The sequence below is a fragment of the Lampetra fluviatilis genome, chromosome 13 (assembly GCF_964198595.1).
Source record: "Lampetra fluviatilis chromosome 13, kcLamFluv1.1, whole genome shotgun sequence".
NCBI classification, from domain to species: Eukaryota; Metazoa; Chordata; class Hyperoartia; order Petromyzontiformes; family Petromyzontidae; genus Lampetra; species Lampetra fluviatilis.
This window is the reverse complement of record NC_136287.1, coordinates 1,687,749-1,707,907: the sequence shown is the minus strand read 5'-3', so window position 1 is coordinate 1,707,907 and position 20,159 is coordinate 1,687,749. Positions and strand designations below refer to the sequence as shown.

At 54.8% G+C, this 20,159-nt stretch overlaps 1 protein-coding gene across 1 annotated transcript in view; it reads left to right on the top strand.

Annotated features, from left to right (window-relative positions):
- The window catches only part of LOC144935401 (uncharacterized), a 32,485-nt gene extending 13,209 nt beyond the window's left edge, over window positions 1-19,276 (top strand). Inside the window, exons 4-12 of the mRNA XM_078861994.1 lie at window positions 1,326-1,489; window positions 4,698-5,059; window positions 5,653-5,777; window positions 6,634-6,742; window positions 6,883-8,293; window positions 10,621-10,684; window positions 10,950-11,184; window positions 11,552-11,596; window positions 12,794-19,276. Coding sequence (XP_078718120.1) covers window positions 1,326-1,489; window positions 4,698-5,059; window positions 5,653-5,777; window positions 6,634-6,742; window positions 6,883-8,293; window positions 10,621-10,684; window positions 10,950-11,184; window positions 11,552-11,596; window positions 12,794-12,895 — 2,617 coding nt within the window. The 3' untranslated portion in view covers window positions 12,896-19,276. The remainder of the gene's footprint in view (window positions 1-1,325; window positions 1,490-4,697; window positions 5,060-5,652; window positions 5,778-6,633; window positions 6,743-6,882; window positions 8,294-10,620; window positions 10,685-10,949; window positions 11,185-11,551; window positions 11,597-12,793) is intronic.
- Window positions 19,277-20,159: the final 883 nt, after the last annotated feature.

Below are 20,159 nucleotides of genomic sequence, written 5' to 3'. Positions count from 1 at the left end.
TCATTTGTGGCAAGCACCTTGTGGGTAATGAGTGCGACCTCATAACGCATTCCTTCGGCAAACGGAAGCCGATGCAGCTCGGCAAGCACTGGACGGACGTGGACACGGACCGTGCTCACAGCGTTGCTCAGGGTGAGCATTGGCTTTGAGCCAGCAGCTCGCCCTGAGCCAGGCCCGAGGCCGAGACAAGCCCCGACTAAGAATACGGGCCGAACGCTTTCTGCAAACGGAGAGGAATTCAAGGGCTGGCTCAAGAGGTCGCAGATGCCGAGTGGGTTCGATTCCAGGTTTCAGCCCACCGCCTGCAATTAAACCGCGCTCTCAAGCGTAGCGATTTGACGATTGTCTCGTGTTGCTCACCCACCGATGACAAAAAAAATACGCTGTCTTTCATTCGGACGCTGTCTTTCCGACAGCCCTGTTCTTCACCTGAGGACGGCTGCTTGCTTTGTGGCCGAAACGTCGTGAGAATTGTATTTTATTATGTTTTATTTTATTATTTCCCTTCTACGTGACTTTACCGAAAGAACCAAGAAGATGAATACCTGCAGTCACGAAAGCTTTAAATCGAAAAATAAAATCCGTTTATTCTATTTGGCTTCTTCTCTCTTGGCCTTTCCTTATTCTTATTAGGAGCCTTGAGACATTAGTGGAAGGTGCCTGCGTGCATTAGCGTAATGGTAATGCTGCTGATACTGATGCAACAATTTCGGTATGTGTGACTATGCCTGTACATTCCGGCCTGTGCCTAGGCATGCACATACATGCATGTGTGTTTTTATGTGTGTTGATACTTGCGCGTACATATTTGCATGTGTTTATACCCCTGTGTGCTTGTTAGTACCTGCTCCTATCTTTATAACCTTGTGTGAGTGTGAGTGTACTCGTGTGGGCATGTATGTGTTGCAGCCTGTGCATGCGTGGGCATTAGCACTTGTGTATGCGTGTATGTATACCTGTGTGTGTTTGTATGGGGGCAGGGTGGTGGCGATTTAGTTCGCGCACTACGAACCCGGTTACCCGAGTTCGATTTCTGCTCGTGGCCAACACCAGTGATGCAGTGATGAGAATATCAGAACCGGTCCAGGGTCTCCCCTAGGTCGATGCAGCCTTAAATGCGTACAGCGCATCCCCGCTGCCGTGTGTTAACTTCAGCACTGGGCAGAAAAACAGGCAGCCGGTCGTGGCGGAAGTGCCGACCACCCAGCCCCTAGCACACCGTGCCGCCCTTCACATGCGCTGCCGCTCGCTAACGGCACTTGCCCCAACGGTCTGTTAAAGGCTACCTGGGGGGGCGGCTTCTTCGCCTGTGTGCGCGTGTGCAGGCTGGGCGTGCCGCGGCTGGACTGTGTGGGCACCGTGCAGGAGAAGCTGACGATCTGCGCCACGGACGACTCGTACCAGACGACGCGCGAGCGCATGGCGCAGGCCGAGGAGGAGACGCGCAGCCGCGGCGCCATCGTCATCAAACCCGGCGGCCCCTTCAACGGTGATGCTGCACCACACAAAGGGCAAAGGTCCCCCGCGTAGCCTTCACCGACTGTTAGCGAGGCGCACCGGTGACTGGGAAGGGTGGCCAGCACCTTGTCCGGCCACGTCTGTCTCCCCAGTGTTGTCAACCTAGACGCACGCAGTGACAAAAATCCCCCGTATAGCCTTAACAGGCTGTTGGGGCAAGTGCACCTATGAAGACTGGCACCGCACACGAGGGGGTGAGTAGCCAGCACCATGCCCAAGTAGGGATGACATCGCCAACAGTGCTTGTGCCAGGCTCGATGCACTTTGAGGCCACGTGAAGTGTCAAAGACTTGCTTCTGGCACGAGGTAATATGGCAGACTCACGTGCCATGGGTTGACTAACTGAGATGACTGGCAGATGCACCACCTGTGCTCCCCACTGGCAACTTTCTGACTGTCCTGCCATCTCCTGGCCACCTTGTAGGCCAATTTGCGTCTTGCTACAATAACACCCTCATAGTGAGGTTTTAATTTTGCAACTTGCAACTACTCACACTGACACGGAGTAACAGGTCACCTTCTTAATTTTGGAGCTTTCGTGACTGCAGGAATTATTATTTGGTTCTTTCGGTAAAGTCACGTATGAAGATAAAATAATAAATTAAATAATAGCATACTACGACGTTTCGATTGCAACACAAGCAATCATCAGGTATAAAAGAAATAGCAACAAAAATCTAACCAGAAAACTACAGACAGACATATAAGCAGACAGACATCATAAAGATACACAGAGAGAGAACACGTATCGGCACAAAGAGAGAGGTCGTCTCTTGACCGACTCTCTGTGTTGCATTACATTACATTTCGATATTTTACTAGGTTATTTAATTTTAGTGTGTCTTTCTCCTAATTTTCAAGCTTGCGTACCGTACCACGTCGTTGTCCACTCATTGAAATGCTAATTTTTTCTCTGCCCCCTCCCTCTCTCCGCCCCCTCTCTATATTTAAGGCCCCGTCACAGAGACGACCTCTCTCTTTGTGCCGATACGTGTTCTCTCTCTGTGTATCTTTATGATGTCTGTCTGCTTATATGTCTGTCTATAGTTTTCTGGTTAGATTTTTGTTGCTTTTTTTTTTTTATACCTGATGATGATTGCTTGTGTTGCAATCGAAACGTCGTAGTATGCTATTTTTAAATTTATTATTTTATCTTTATACGTGACTTTACCGAAAGAACCAAATAATAACAGGTCACCTGCTTACACTTTATTCATCCTATTCTCGCACCCGATGTAGGCACTCCTATGACTGCCTTCCACTGTCACCACACACTCTGCTTCTCCTACTACCCGCTCTCACCTATTCTGCATCTCACCTATTCTGCATCTCACCTACTCTGCACCTCACCGACTCTCTCCTATCTCGCCGCTGCCCTCTCCTATGCTGCCCCATACCCACTCACCCGTCTGTCCCGGGCGGGGGCTTCGGCCAACACCCGCCCGGCGACGGCGTGAGGGGCGCGGTCCCGTTGACGGCTCGAGCAGCAGCGGCGAGATGTCTTCTCTCTTGGTCCCCGAACAACTCCCTTTGCTCACGCACACTCCCGCTTATATACCCCTCCTCATTCCGAGTCCTCATGTACCTCTCGCACTCTTTCATCCCTAATCATCGCCCCCGTCTCCCCGGCGCCAACCTCCTGCCCCAGCGCGCACACCTGCTCGTCCTCAATTGCACCCGCTCAACTGCGCGCACTGCGTACATCTCTACTCTACATTTGTAAAACACAACGGTGATAATGGGCATAGTTTCAACTTGGAACGCGCCACTGCCTGCACAGTACTCACTCGCTATCAGAGAGGACGACTAACCACTACACTTCCACTCTCCACACAACAGACACCACCCTCACCACCACGCATGTCTGGAACAAAGACAAAGATCCCACATATAGCCTTAACAGGCTCTTGGGGCAACTGCTGTTAGCGAGCACCTATGAAGGCCGGCGCAGCACACGAGGGGGTGTGTGGCTAAGACCATGCCCACTCGCCCTTGTCACCCCACACCACACCGGTACTCGTTTGAGGCTGAGTCGATCTAGGAGGGCCCAAACCGGTTCAGATAATTGTCACTGGCGTCGACCGTGAGCGGGAATCGAACCCAGGTTTCCGGGTTCTTAGCGCATCACGCTAACCGCTACGCCACCACAACGTCAACATGCCACAACTTTACACGCACACCACCACACACCATTACTACCACGCCACCACACACGCGAACGTGCGTGCCACCACGCCCAGCTCTCGTCCGGTGTCTCGCACGAGGGATTAGTGTGAGCGTCAGCGGCGGCGGGCGCGTGTCCGCATCGTTGACGGATCGCCGTCTGCCCTCAAAATATTTGAGCAATTGCCCGGGAGCGCGACGGGGCACGTTTCCGCAGGCGTCTCGCGGCGTTCCCGAGCGTCGTCCGACGCGTGACCAACGATTACGCCCCAAATTTAAACCCCCGCGACACGAATTAAGAGCGGGGGGGCCAAAGGTCGAGCTCTGGTGTTGTAACGGATCCTCGCTCGTTAACGCTGGCACGCCGCGTCCTCCCCCGGGGAGGCAATTATTTGTTCCCAGGCTGCGCGTCACTTGGCTGACACCGCCTCTCGTGTTCGTTTTTTTTACTGCCTTTATTTCACGGCCGTAGAGGAATTACTCCTAACGACGACGAAGGGAAATGACCGCCGTTGACTTGACGAGTAGGTGGTTTTTCGCAACCGGTATTAAGATTCACAATGGATTATATTTTTTTATGTTAGGCCGCGTATTTAATTGACTTGAACACCCCGACGCAGCCAAACAAATTTAATTGTAACCCAGTGCACAAGTGTTTAAAGACTCGCCATTCACACACACACACCCACTCATTCACCCACTCACCCAATCAAGAACACAATTATTCACACACATTTAGCCACCCACTCATTCACCCACCCACCGACTCATTCACTCACTCACTCACTCACTTATTCACTCACTCACTCGCCCACTTATTCACTCGCCCACCCACTCACTCGCTCATCCACTCGCTCACCCACTCACTGATCCTCTCACTCACCCGGAAAGTCGGTGGTGGAGGGCCCACGCGATTAAGGGGCCCTTCACAACAGCCGTGTTTTTCCTACTCCAACCATCTCACCGTTACCGCCACCCCTCGCCCTCCTCCCTCCCTGCCGCCGCCACCATCCCAGGCAAGAGAACCGTTCGGAGGTTGCCGCCCGAGTTGATGGACCTCGCCCCAGGGCGCAAGCGGTCGGCGCCACTCAACCCAGCTAACACCCTGCGCAAGGCCCCACTCGCCGGCACTAACAGCGCTGCCGCCGCCACAACCGCCGCTGCGCTCCGTCCGGCGTCCCCTGCGGCCGCTGCCGCCGCCGCCTCCTCGGGCCCTGCGGAGGCCCTGCGGCGCCCCATGCGCGAGCGTGTGGTGCACTTCCTGGCGCTGCGGCCCTGCAAAAAAGCCGAGCTGGTGGCACGGCTAGAGAGGGACGCTGGTGGCGTTGGTGGTGGTGGGCAGTGTGACCGTTCGCAAGTGTTCGCTATCCTGGAGCAGGTGAGGCGGTGTTTTGAGAAGTTATTTTTGCCCGTTTCATGGAAGCATCTGGCACTAGAATATGACGACACTCGCTCGTGAGCCAAGAGGAGCCTCCCACTGCCACTGCTGGTGGAGAATGCGACTCGTATCCACCATGGGCAGTGTCGCCCGCGGGCAAATATTTTTGCGTACACGCAAGTCTTATAGGCCCACTTCCTATATTTTCTCAAACTCCATACTATATATCACGTTTTTTTTTACCCCAAATACATTTTCTTGGGCAATGGGTTCCAGTTGGCCAGCGTGGCCACCTTCGCCAGGCAATTGTGAGCCGGGCACAGTGGTGGCAAAAAAATCACCTTGGAGGCAGGGGTTGGTGGATGACGTGCAGATTTTGTGACGCTCCCAAAGCCACTGGATTAAATGCGTTGGTTGCCATGAGACTGCGGGAGAGCAGGTGGGTTTTTAAAACCCCTCCGTCCTGTTTCTAGTTTGTCACTGCTGTGCTAATGGTGTGGTCTGCTACACCCCACCCACCACCCCGCTGCCCCTTTCCCCCCCTCCCCCACCACCCCGCCTCCATGAACCCCCTCTGCCGGCTGCCCGTGGAGGTGGCGGCGCCAAGGGGCCAGGATGGCCGGCAGCAACTGAAGGAGGCGGCCTATGCGGAGGTGCGGCCGGACTGGCCGGGTTACTCGCCGGAGGAGCGGCGCGCCGTGCAGGCCCTGCTCTCTCGGTCAGGCCGGCCCTCCAAACCTTGCACCACACGACCCCGCACGCGACCCCAGTCATAAACGTAATCCTACACATAACCCTAGTCCTGCATAGAAGCCTACACACACAACCTTAGCCCGACATACAGCCCTAGTCCTACACACAACCAAAGCCTTACACACTACCCTAGTCCTACACAACGCTACACATAACCCTGGTCCTGCACAAAAGCCTACACACTTCCATTGTCCTACACACAACATCTGCCCTAGACATAACCCTAGTCCTACACACAATCCTAGCCCTATACACAAGCCTACACGTAACCATAGCCCTGCACACAGCCCTACACTACCATAGTCCTACACACAACCCTAGCCTTACACACAACCCTACACACTACCATAGTCATACACACAACCCTACACACAACCCTACACACTACCATAGTCCTACACACAACCCTACACACAACCCTAGGCCTACACCTAACCCTGGTCCTGCACAAAAGCCTAGCCCAACGCACAACCCTACACACAACCCTAGTCCTACACATAACCTTAGACCTACACAGAACCCTAGCCCTACACCCAGCCCTACACACAACCCGAGTCACACACATAGCCCGAACCCTGATCCTAACCCTAATCATCACCCAAAACCAAAACATAACCCTCGTCTTAACCCTGACCCAGGCCAAACCCTAATCTCATGACCTGAGGCCTAGCACAAGCAATGAACTGAACGCCGACTTGGATGTTCCACGTAAGGATGGAAGGTCTTTCCGTCGCCGTTGCTTCCACCACCGTCACCCCTGCGTCTCCGCTTGGCCTCGCCGTGACCCAGCCTGCCCTGTGTGTCGTGTCGTGTCTGCACAGGAGAGGGACGCAGCAGCATCCGCCCCCCTTAGGCCTACCCCACAATGCACCGCAACCTCGGCTTAGTCCTGCCGCGGAGGCCAGCCGACCACCCAACCACACAGCCCAGGTAATCACGGTGGCGCCTGTCACTCTACACAGGTATCACTTCACCTGTCACTGCTCGGATAGTCATGTCACCTCTCACACTACTCAGATGGTCACGTCACTTGTCACTCTACCCGGGTGCTTCGTCTGCTGTTGCCGCAGAAACGACCAAACGCCTCCGTCGAGGAGGACGCGGAGCCGTCGCTGGGGGGGCAGCAGCAGCAGCAGAAAATGTCGCAGAACGGCACCAAGAAGCCGCGCGTGTCCCACCTGACGAGCCGCGTTCCTCCCACCCCCTGCGATCGCCCGGAACCGCCGCGGCGGGAGAAGGACGAGGGAGTGGCGGCGGCGGCAACGGCGGTGGCGGTGGCGGCGGCGCCACCGTGCCAGCCCGTGCCCGACACTGCGCGGAGGAAGATGAAGAAGCGCAGGGAGAAGGAGCGGGAGAGGGAGATGCCAGCAGGCAAGGAGATGCCGGGGGGCGCGGCGACGACGCAGGGAGACGCGGGGATGAAGCAGGGAGACGCGGGGACATCGGAGGATAGGATCACGCAGAGGGGCAGAGAGAGGCAGATGGACACAGGGATGCAGGTGGACAGGGGCATGCAGAGGGACAGGGGGATGCAGAAAGACAGAGAGACACAGGGACACAGGGATATGCAGAGGGACAAAGAGGTGCAAAGGGACAAGGATGCGCAGATCGAAAAAGAAATGCAGATGATGAGGGCGGCGCAGAGAGACAAGGAGCTGCTGACAAAGAGGGTCACGGAGACCCAGAGAGAGAGGGAGACAAGTAAAGACGTGGAAACACAGAGAAACATAGAGACAAATCGAGACCAGGAGACACAGAGGGACAGAGATAGACAGAGGGACATGGAGACCCAGAGGGAAACCGTGGCACAGAGGGAAGGGGAAACACAGAAAGATAGAGAGGCACAGAGGGAGAGTGACCGGGAGAGAGAACGGAACAGGGAGAGACAGAGAGACAGGGATCAAGAGAGGCAGCGGCAGAGACTCCGCGACTTGGAGAGAGACAAACAGAGGGAGAGGGACCGGGAGAGGGCGAGGCAGGAGGAGAAAAACAAACAGCAAGAGAGGGAGAGGCAGGAGGAGAGAGACAAGCAGCGAGAGAGGGAGAGGCAGGCGGAGAGAGACAAGCAGAGAGAGAGGGATAGGGAGAGGCAGGCGGAGAGAGACAAGCAGCAAGAGAGGGAGAGGCAGGCGGAGAGAGACAAGCAGCAAGAGAGGGAGAGGCAGGCGGAGAGAGACAAACAGCAAGAGCGGGAGAGGCAGGAGGAGAGAGACAAGCAGCAAGAGAGGGAGAGGCAGGAGGAGAGAGACAAACAGCAAGAGCGGGAGAGGCAGGAGGAGAGAGACGAGCAGCAAGAGAGGGAGAGGCAGGCGGAGAGAGACAAACAGAGAGAGAGGGAGAGGCAGGAGGAGATGGAAAAGAGGAGGGAGCAAGAAAACTCAAAAGCCGTGACGGAGCCTGCAGAGGAGATGGAAGTGGATTCGCAAGGAGTGTCTGAGGAAGAGATGCAGTACAAGAAGTTCAAAATGGACGCCAGAGAAGGTGTGTGCACGCGGTGTAGTGTGAGTGTGTGTGTGTGCACGCGGTGTAGTGTGTGTGGTGCTGGCCACCCACCCCCTCGTGTGCCGTGCCAGCCTTCATAGGTGCTCGCGAACAGCACTTGCCCCAATAGTCCGTTAAGGCTCTCGGAGGGATCTTTGTCTTTGTGTGCCCGCGCAAGCCAACACAGAGAGGGCCTATGGCTTGTAAAGAACTGCCGGTCGCCAGCGTTGGTTGAATGAAGCCTGATTCTGCTGGTGAGACGTCGAATGTCGAACCAGTCCAGCGTCCGCGCTTGCGTTAAACCAATGCTGCTGAAAAAAACACATTCGTAGCCAGCTTTGTGACTGATGGGAGGCGTGGAGGGACGGTCATGTGAAGGAGAATGTGTTCTTACCGTCCAAAGTTATTTCATTACCTTTATTCTCCACAAAGACGCCCATGATGATTTTGTGATTAACCCGGGGTACACAAGTGTTGTGCATTAACGGTCTCTGCCTGGTCACCGCCTGGTTACCCAGTGACTGCACAACACTGCTAATTGGATTCTATGCTTAATTTGCCAAAGATTTCGGCTTGGAATTGTTTAAAATGTCGCAGCGGAGAAAGCGCTGCCTTGCCAACGACCGCATGGTCCCACTTGAAGAAGGCACCTTAGAAGTAGCTCTGTGAAATTCGCTTCTACGGGGCCGTTCTCTGACACGGCGGGAGGGGTTTCCGAAGGAAAATCGCGCTCTCAGCCAGGTGCATCAGAAGCCATTTTGCAACGGCGGGCGCACATTACCCAGTGCAGCCGTCAACCTGAGTTTGATTCCTGGCCACGGCTTAACGTGAGTCCCACAATGTATATCTGAACCGGTCAACTCCACCTGAAACAACAACACCCGGTGCGGTGTGTAAACATTGGCACTTGACAAGACAAAGGCGGCCGATGGCGCAGTGGCATTGCCCACACCCCCCCCCCCCCCCAATCGTCGGTTCGCCGCCGTGCCGGCCTTCGTAGCTGCTCATCAAATGGCAACATTCCCCCCCCCCCCCCCCCCGGCGTTCTGTAACCGTAGAGTGGGAGGATCTGCGTGTGTTCAGCACGGGTATGGGCGTGCACGTGTCGGCCGCGTGCACAGTTGAGTAATCGACGCTTGCACAATTGACTGACGGACCGTTGGGAATGGAGCAATTGGCATCGTCGCTCGGAGATTTGGCAATGAGCATTCCTTCTTCCCTCTGGTTCGTTTATCAACGCGGGCGTCACTGCCCAAGGTTCTCTCAGACTCGCTTTCACACGCACGCGCACACGTCGTCGTGTGTGAGTGTGTGTGGGGAGCGGCAGCGCGCTACGAACCTGGTCACCCGAGTTCGATTCCCCGTTACGGCCAACACCAGTGAGGATTATCTGAACCGGTCCTGGGCCTCCCCTAGGTCGCTTCAAATGAGTAGCTGGTGTGGTGTGTAAACATGGCCACGAGGGAGACACAGGGATCTGGGCGTGGTGCTGGCCACCCACCCTTTCGTGTGCCGTGCCGGCCTTCATAGGCGCTCACTAACAGCACTTGCCACAAAAGTCTGTTTTGGCTATACTGGGGATTTTTGTCATGTCTTTAAGAAACAATCCGTGGGGGTAGATTTGCGGTGAGGTGGAGTGGTAGCGCAGCTGCGCTCTGAACTCGGCGACCCGAGTTCCATTCCCGGCAAAGGCTGACATCGTTGGTGAACGACATCCGAACCTGTTGTGGTCCCTAATACAGGTTTTTAGGATGAGATCGCGTAAATATATAAATGTGCCGTTAAACCCGCCACCACCCAACACAGCCAAATAGTAAGGGTTGTCACGTAAACAGAACATGCCAATTCATCACTAGTGCAGCACACCGGTGTGTTGGAGAGCCAAGCCACAACATTTACAATCTGAGTACGACGTTTCGCCTGAAATTACAACTAGCATCATCAGGCGACAGCCAGATTTGTGGAGAAGTCCACCTGTTTCAGTGCGTTATGCGAGCCGCAGTCAGTCACTCGCTCATCTGCCCTGAGCGGCATGGTAGAGCAACGGTGATCTATGGGGAGGCCTTCATCCAGCAGTGGGCTTGGAAGGGGCTGCAGGTTATAAGTCCAAATCGTTATTGACACTGGAGGAATCCGATGAGCTTGAAAGCTCTTTTTCACAGATGTCCAGAAGACGTGATTCATTTACACGCTCGTGCTGCCTGCTCATAGTTTCACTTTTCTCTTCGTGTCGCCCTTACGGTCCCCCCCCCCTTCCTCCTCCCCGCCGCCCCCACCCCATCGGCCTGCCCCTCCCCTCGTCCCCTGCAACCTCTCCTCACCGCCAGCAGACAAACCGGAGCTGATACCAGAACGTGCCTCTAGCGCGGCGAGCAACCCGGACTACAAACTGTGAGTACTCATCACTAGAGCACCACACGTGTACTCACCACACGTGTACTCAACATGAGAGTACTCAACACGAGTGTACTCGCCACGCGTGTACTCGCCACACGTGTACTCGCCACGCGTGTACTTATCACGCGTGTACTTATCACGCGTGTACTCGCCGCAAGAGGTGCACGCTCGCTAGCATCGTGCTCGCTCGCCGTGAGAGCGCCCGCCGCTCCGAGTACTCGCCGACGACGGCGCTCACCGGCGGCGTGCTCGCTCGCAGGGATTACGTGCCGATCGTGACGCCGGAGCAGAGGGAGCGCTACAAGGCCGACTTCAGCAGCGAGTTCTCCGAGTACCGGCGGCTGCACCGGCGCATCGACACCGTGAAGCGGCGCTTCGAGCAGCTGCAGCACAAGATGCACGCCCTCGCCCCGGACTCGAGGGAGCAGCAGGTGGGGGGGGAGGGGAGAGGAGGAAGAGGGGGAGGAGAAGGGAACGAGACAGGAGGGACATCGGTGAGGGAGAGGGAAGAGTGCTGGGGGGCGCGTGGTGGGGGGCGCGTGGTGGGGGGCGAGTGGTGGGGGGCGAGTGGTGTGGGGCGAGTGGTGTGGGGCGGAGTGAGACAGGAGAGAGTGTGTGGAGTGAGGGAGCACTGGGTTTTAGAGAGGGGAGAGGACAGGGAGAGCATCAGGTAAGAGAGCGGGGGTCCAAACCCGTCTCTCTCACGAGCTCTGATCTCCACAGCTCACCGAGCACTTCGCCTAAACCGACGACCCCGCAGTGCGTGGATGACGGGGGAGGAAACGGGGGTGGGGGGGGGGGAAGAGGAGGTGGACCCAGCGCCTGCGGCGGTGATGCGATCTTTGCTCTGTCCCCCCGCAGGTCATCCGGAAGCAGGTGGTGCAGGAGTACAGCAAAGTGAAGAAGGTGAGTCGTCGCCCTCGTGGCGGGGGCACCGCTGTGTCTGCGCCCACTGGGGTTGGCGGATCGCGCAGCAGGCGCTGTGAGACTCCCTCTCGCTTGCTCTCACGAGCGTCCAGGAGGAGCCGTAACCCAGCCTCGCCAGTAGAAGGCGCTACAGCCAAAAGATGTGGACTCCCAACTGTCGCGTCTGCGTGGGATCAAGTGTTTCCCCCTTGCACGCATGTGTGGGTTTTCTCCGGGCGCTCCTGTTTCACCCACATGTAGGCGTTCTTTAATTGGCCGATAACACCGTAATATATAGAGGAGAGCAGAGCTCGGGGCAATTTCTGGGAGTGCCAGCCTGTCACTGCGTGGCTGCTGCCGCTGCCTTCCCGCTCGTCTCTGGTTCCTCCTCCTTGTGCCTCTGAGTCGATCTCTTTGTCTCCTAGTTGCCCCCTCTCTCTCCCCCTACGAGAGCGAGGAGCGCATGCCGTGCGGCGACGACTATAGCATACCTGTCAGCCCGTACTGTTTGCCCGTATTCTTGTCGAGGGAAATTGAGTTTTCAGGTCCATACAGCCGTTTCAAAACGGGCATTTATTTTGTCTTTGTTTGTGTTTCCCCCTTGTGATGGGACTCTGTAGGATTAACTTTGAGATTTTTAAGGGCATGGGGTGACCAATAAGGTCTGAATTGGTCTGTAATAAGGTAGGCACTGATCAAGGGTTGACAGGCATGCTTTTCCATCCATAGTCATAGCGGGTGGTTTGCATGCGTGCTTGCGCATGTACGTGTGTGTCTGTTTGCGTATACATTTGCCATTGTACATGTGCCTGTGTGCATACATGCACACAGGTAGTTAGCAGAGTAGAGGGCACAGCTGTTGCATCTACCAGTCATCTCAGTCAACCCATGGCACCTCCGTCAGCCCCGTGACCTCCTGTCAGCGAGCCTTCGACACGTCACGTAGCATCAGAGCGCCCGAATGGCGGGTATTGGTATTGTCATTCTTGCCCACACGTGTGTTCACGTGTGTGTTCGTGTGTATGTCGGGAGACAAATGCGGCCAGACACCGGGTACGGCCACACCAACTCGTGCACCGTGCAGGCCTTTGTAGAGGCTGCTCGCTAACAGCACTTGACTAGACATTCTGTGTCGGTTACACAGGGGGGGGTCTTTGTCTTGGTATGCGTTTACCCTCTTTCTCTTTCTCACCACAGACCAACCCCGAATACCAGCAAGAGAAGCGACGCTGCGAGTACCTGCACTCCAAGCTGGCGCACATCAAGCAACTCATCACGGACTACGACCAGTCCTCGTAGCCGAGCCACCGCCCGCGGATAGCGTCTCTCTCCTGCTCGTGCCACCAGCAAGTGACTACCGACCATGCCACCACCACCACTTGCTCCTCACCTACAGCACCACCAATCAACCCCAATCTGTCAGCCACACGGCCACCACCACAAACACAACCACGTGTCCACCAGCGCCATCATCAACACCAGCCACTTACCTACGTATGTATGTTGAACTGTACGTAGTGAACCGTGCTTATTGGAGATGCGGTGGTGGTGTGCGCCGATGAGATATCGCGACCTGATGTGCGGATGTCCCTGCAAGTAACATCGAGCTGAGTGGTGGTGTTTAATCGATTGTATGCGTGTGTGCAAATGCGAGTATGTAAGGGAGGGGACTCCCACGCTCTCAAACCGCCGAGTCTTAAATCTCCGCCATTCACCGGCAAACCTTAGCCATTCCCATTAACCGACAACTCTTGAGCAAGCTTCACAAACTATATTTTTGTCCCACTACACTAAGAAAAGACACCCTTACACGTGTTTGTCTACCCTGTATTGTTGTCAATCACTCTCGCCAGATGCAGCCGCGTAATTAGCGCCTGCTCATCGGCCATTATCGCAAACCCCTTCGTGCGTGCGCCAGTGGCGGCGTTTTTCTTTTCCCGACGCGGTATCGCCGTTTTGTTTCCGCGCGATTGACAAAAGAGGTTGTAGAACAATCGAAGCGGTCACGGGGTGGCGACGCGGCAGGCGGGCGACTCGGCAGGCCGTCGCTCGGCCCCTTTTCGCGCGGCGCGAAATCCGCAGCGTGAAAATGAGTTCGCGGGTCGTGCTGCTCGGCTCCCTCCATTTCGGCACGAAGCTCCACACACCTTCTTGAGCGTTTCGCTCCCTGAAGAAGAAGAGGTTCCCAGCGCCCGGAGGCGAAACGTTGGAAATCGTCCCAGCCCATACTGGGGCACGTCCGATTTAAATCAAACTTACGCCATTGCTTTTCGACTGCCAAGGCCGCAGGAGGTGGAATGTGACCGGCGACTTCCGGGTTGCGAGCCACAGCATTGCTGCCGACCATTACACCACCAACGTGGCAGCTCCCTTCGTTTCCCTGTTAAAAGTGTCAAAAGTTTTTAGGCTCATCAGTCGAGATATCTCCTGTAAGTTCGACTTAAACCGGTTTACACTGCGTTATCTCCCGCGGCCATCGCAAGTATTCGCCGTGCCCTCGAGAGCTGGCAGAATGTTTCCGCCGATTCTTGCGGTCAGTTGGGTGGTCAGTGCCAAGCCAGGGTGGGGCTTGAGGGGGAGGAGGAGTGAGTAGAAGGGAAGGAAGTGGGGGGGGGGAGCAGGGTGTGTGGGCATCGATGAGTGGTGATGGTACCTCCTCACTCGGCTCCCCCCCCACCGACCCCCCCCCCCTGCTGCTCCACTCACCTCTCACCCCACAGAGAAGCTTACCACCACCATCGCGGCTGGCTCAATCACGATTAACCAATCGGGCGGCGCCAATGACTTTATTATTTTGTTTACACAGGAAAGCGTCACCGAGTCTCACGACTCTTTTTCAGCGGGTTCCTGTCCACGTTCTCACTGTAGGGGCAGGTGGGGTGTTGGCAGCGGTGTGAATTTTGGCAAATTTGGAGCACCCGGTGCCGTTGCACGATGGCATCGGGTGGGGGAGTGGATCCAGAACGAACGCCCGCCGTCATTATTAACGCGACCGCGGTAATAACCAGGGTGGCCCGCTGGAGCCGAACTGCCAACCTCCGCAACAAGCACCGCTCGAACCGTCGCTCCTCCACCACCCCCCACCCCCATCTTGACGACCTTCACAAACCGGCACTGACCCGCGTGGTGAAGTACGGTCGTCTTGCACGGTCTGCCATCGCGAGACCGTCGCAAGAGGTGGCGGCCGCATGATGGGGGGGTTGGGTGGGGGGTTGGTCGGCATTCAACCAGCAGTGGATAAACAAAGGGCTTTAAATTATTATTTCGATGACTCTGTGTTTCGAGCCAACCTGACACTCGTTTGATGTGTGTACTGTACGAGGTCGGCCTTGCGAGAGAGACTTGTGTCACAAGAGAAGCTTCTGCATTTGCCTGATGAAACTACTACCTAGAGCGCGCGCGTCCTGCTGCCACGTGCACGCCAACACACACACGCTCTGAACACTGCGCGCATGTGTATGTATGTGCACACACACTCGCAATGCTGTGTGTGTACGCGTAACACTGCATGTGTGTGTGTACATGGGCACATATGCAACACTGTGCGCGTGTGTATGTGTGCGCACGTGTGCACACACTCGCAATGTTAAGAGTGTGTGTACATGTGTATACGTACACACATAACACTGCATGTGCGTGTACATGTCCAAAGACAAAAGATTCCCCGTATAGCCTTCAGATAGCAGGCTGCTGGGGCAAGTGCTGTTAGCAAGCGCCTATTTAGGTGTATACACGCACACACACGTTTGCACACATGTAACATTGCGCGTGTACGTACGCGCACGCGAACAACTACAGCATACCAAGTACTGTATCCGAGTCTGTGTTACGTCGCCTACGACAGTATATATATATGCATAAAGACAGTATATATATATTTTATTAACTTTTTTGGACTACAACGAATGGTGCCTTCGCACGGTGCACTTTCCAGCGAGGTGGAACTGAGACCCCCACGAATTCTGGGGGGCCACGGTTGGATTCTCCGGGCGAGGTGACTCGCAAGAGCCGGTTGCCTATCTTCCTCCTCCTCACTTGGTCCGGGTCGCCCCCCTTCACTCAACCACCCCCCCCCCCCCCCCCCAGGAAACCCGGTCCTTCACCGCTCCTACAGTCAGCGCCACAGCAGCCGCCCGGCTCTGTGTGACCCCCCCCCCCGCTGATCCCTGGACAGCCACTGCATTGCCCCTCACGCGTAGGTCGTAGCCCCCCGGCGACGGTCGGAGAGAGTTGCCGATGTTGGCGGTGGAACGTTTGAATGTTTAAACTAAAATTCAATGGGTGCCAATTTCCCCCCATCCCCCCCCCCACTTCGACTGTGCGATCGGAGCGAGTGTGATTTATTTAAAGAATACGAATCGAATCATGAAATGCGACGAGCCCTTTCGCCTTGTAGCTGCGCACGAGCCCTGCGTGTGTTCCCGGGGGGGGGGGGGGGTGACCCAGCCCTGACGTCAGCCCTGACGTCAGCGGATCGCCTTTGTTTCATGAATAATAATGAACGAGGGAATGAATGTAATGAGTTAAAAAATTTTTCCCACGGGGAAGGTTGCAATAGGTACAAGTCGTGCAGCTGCTTCTGGGAGGACTTGCTGCAGCGCTTTGCGAGTGATAACGTGGACAGAGGCGGAAGGAAGGCAACGGTCGTGTTTGAGGAAAGATAATGGGCCGGCACGTGGAGAGTTTCATAATTGAAGCATCGCAGCGCTTGCTTGGGCACGGGGGGAGCTCGAGGGAAATGCGCAGCTACAAGATAAGAGTCCCTCGATGTTGGGATTGTGTGTAACTTTAATAAGAGATCTAAAGTGTAACAAATATATGCGTGTGTGTGTGTGAGAGTGTCTGCCCGGTGAGCAGTAGTTTAGCGGTTAGCGCGCTGCACTACGAACCCGGCCACCCGAGTTCGATTGCCGCTCACGGCCAACACCACCAGTGACGATCATTTGAACCGGTCCTGGGCCACCCCGAGGTCGAATATGCCTCAAATGAGTACCTGGTGCGGTGTTTAAACATCGCCACTGGGGAGACAAAGGCGGTCGGGCGTGGTGCTAGCCACCCACCCCCTCTTACGCCGTTCTGGCCTTCACAGGTGCTCGCTAACAGCACTTGCCCCTACAGTCTGTTAAGGCTGTGCAGGGGATCTTTGTCTGTCCCATGACCTGTCGACGAGCCTTCGACACTTTCACGTGGCCTCAAAGTTGCACCTGGCCTGGCACACAGGCGCTGTGGTCACGGCACCGTCACTTAGTGGCGGGATGGGGCCAGGGTATTGGTGACCTGAAGGAGGAGGAAAAGGAACAGTTAGCAGCAGAAGATGCTTAAAACATCACCCAGTGTTAGACCTCGCAGGGACACGAAAAGACAACTGCTCATTGCTGTACGAGTGGTGTGTGTGCGTGAGCGTGTACGTGTCTATTTTTGGGAGGAATTGCGACAAAAAAGCTGTACAAAATGTTTGGAGGGTGGGAGATCGTGATGCTGATGATGCCGGCGATGACGACTAAGATAATTATATTTTTGATTCGGCTCTATCGCCGTGCATGTGAAGAGTGGCGAATGTACGCGTCGGTTCTCGTCGTCGTCGTCATTATTGGTGGCAGCGGTGCGGATGTAACGGATTGCTGGTCGTCGTCGTCGTCCTCCCACGCTTCTCTCCCGTGGGACGATTGCCGTCGACTCTTCTCGGTGTGACTTATGAACGAATCGTCCGTTTTTCCCTCATTGATGTGTCCTTGCCCGGTGGCGTTTCGTTTGAAATCCGCTCGGTTTGAAGGAGGGGGCCGGGTTTAAGAGGCCCTGCAATCTACTTTGCCCGTGCGTGCCACCGCCACTTTTGGAAAGAGACCACCTGACAACAAGAGGCAGCTCCAGAGAGCACCTCTCGTGAGAATGCTCTCGGGAGAGGGCAAGAACAATTAGCATCTTTGAGAGGTTCTTGGTGGCACTCTGATTGCATTGCTCAATTAAAACTATTTACGAAGCTATTTTTGTTTTACCAGGTAAGGCCCCTCACTGAGCTATATAGTAGCTCTTTTTCAGAAGCGACCTGCCCACAAATGATAGCCCAACGAAGTGGCTTATCGCGTGGATATTTATTGCAGCCAAATACTTTAAACGCGTAATGTTGATTCTAAATGTGGAGGGAAAAACCGGAGGACCTGGAGAAAAATCCACGTGACCACAGGGAGAGAGAGACACGCAAACTCCAAATATACAAGTATCAGGGTCGGGATCAAACCCACGACCTCCTGTATACCAGGCGAAGTAGTTAACATTTCACCATCGTGGCGCATCTTGGCAAACTCAAGCTGTCATCTCGGCAGACTTGTCATGAATTTATCTCTAGTTGACGTTCTGTCACTGAAGCGCCTGCCTATCGCTCCTTCTTAATGGGGCCTCCTGAATTGGAGTCTCCTTTGATGGGAGGAGCTGTGATATTTGATATTCACCAACGAGTCTTCCAACGTGGATTTTCAATTCGACGGATGAGTTTCACCGTCTCCAAATCCTCGCCGCCGCCTCATAATCGTGTCCCTCGTAATCATGTCCCACGGCATCGAGTTTTCGCAATCCGAGTGGTGGATGTTGACTCCTCCATCACTGCACCACGAAGGGTAAGCGGCGGCAACTGGCTTAGGGTGGAGGAGGCCTTCATCCAGCAGTGGATTTATCCTGGTGGCTGATTGTGGGGCTGCCGCCGCTGATGATGATGATGACGACGATGTAATTGTCATCGTGACTGCCGCGTGAATGTTCTGATACATGAAATGTATTTCCTGGGTCCGTCTGCTCAATGGGAGCCGTGAGCTTGGGACGTCTCGAGGCCTCCTCCCCACACGGCTGCTCAATGGGATTCTTCTCCCATGGCGAGACTCGGAGTCGAGTCCTCTCTGTGAACCCCACACGTGACGAGCCTTCACCCACGGCATCTCCTCTCCCACCTGTGTCAATTCCCGAGGTGTTATTCTTATTTCCCTCTCTTTCTCTTCCTATTTGTCCCAAATTGGCCCCATCGTTCCTGGCCCCTTTGTTTTCATTGTTCTCAGTTGTCCCATTGTTCCTGCTTTTTTTGTTCTTTGTCCCATTGTTGTCAGTCTTATTGTTCCTGCCATCTCCATTGTCGTTATCGCCTCTGTCCCCGATTCCCTTGTTATGTGCTCAGTTCCATTGTTCCCGCAGTCGTTCCCACCAACTGTTGTCTCGCTTTTGTTTCTCCCATTTTGCCCGTGCCGTGTTGGGGGGGGGGGGGGGAGCGGTGGCGCAGCGGTTAGCGTGCTGCGCTACAAACCCGTCCACACGAATTCGATTCCCGCTCACGGCCAACACCGGTGACGATTATCTGCACTGGTCTTGGGCCTCTCCAAGGTCGACTCAGCCTCAAATGAGTACCTGGTGCGGTGTGCAAACATCGCCACTGGGGAGACGAAGGCGGTGCTCGCTAACATCACTTGCCCCAACAGTCTGTTAAGGCTATACAGGGGATCTTTGTCTTTGCGGGGAGGGGGGGTGGACTGCGATGTGCCTGGGTGGACCCTGGAAACTGGTCACCGCGATGATTGTCGTTCTGCTGTTGTGTTCTCGTTTTGTTTGATGTTTATGTTAAGTCTTTCGGTGTCGCGTTGCGTGCTGAGATCATTTCCGCCGCGCGTCAAAAGCAAAGAAATAAAAATTCAAATTGCACACGTGGGGAAAAAACACGCACGTGTAAAATGATTCGTCATCACTGTGGTGCCGGATACAACACTGGGTCAAGGCCGTAATTATTATATATTGGGGGGGACGCATCCCCCCCCAATATCCCCCCCAATATTCAAATATGCTCAAAATGTCCCCCCCCCCCCCCCCAATATATTGCTATAAATTTAATTTCTGTTTATGTGATTGTGGTTATGGTTGTACTTTATTGATCCCTAATCTCTGCCATTACATACAATGAAACAAGAAAAGGTAAAAAAAGAAAAAAGCAGAGCAATGTAATAAGATACACTATTAGACATTATTGAAAAAATAAATAAAAAGTCCATCCCATGTGTTAGTGTTTTTTTATATTATAGGCAGGAAATGGCAGGAAATTAGTTTTCAAATTTAGATTTTTTTTTTTTTCTGGGGGGGGGGGTATCCCCAGACCCCCTGGAAGATTTGGTCCCCCCCCAATGTTGACTCCATGGCTACTGCCTTGCTCTGGGTAGAGGAGATGGTTCGGGTGACTCGGAGGTCAGGTCGTGGATCCGGCACCGCTGAGGTCTTGGCCGCTCCGCGATCCGTGATTGCAAACTTAACTAAAACTAAAAACGAAGCTATTTAAGTTTTACCAGGTAAGGCCCACTGCGGTATGTAGCGCTTTTTTCAGACGTGACCTGACCATAAATGATAGCTCAACGAATTGGCTTTTGTGTGATATGGCTGTGCTATTGCCTGCCCCGTGTGATATCTGATATTCTGAAGAAAAAAACCGAGTCCAATATCGCTGTGGTGATAGCCCGGTCTCCCTGCCCATCGATGACATCGCTCGAGACGCATCCGCCCTGTTTGGCAGGTCGCAAGAACGGAGGACGGACTCCCT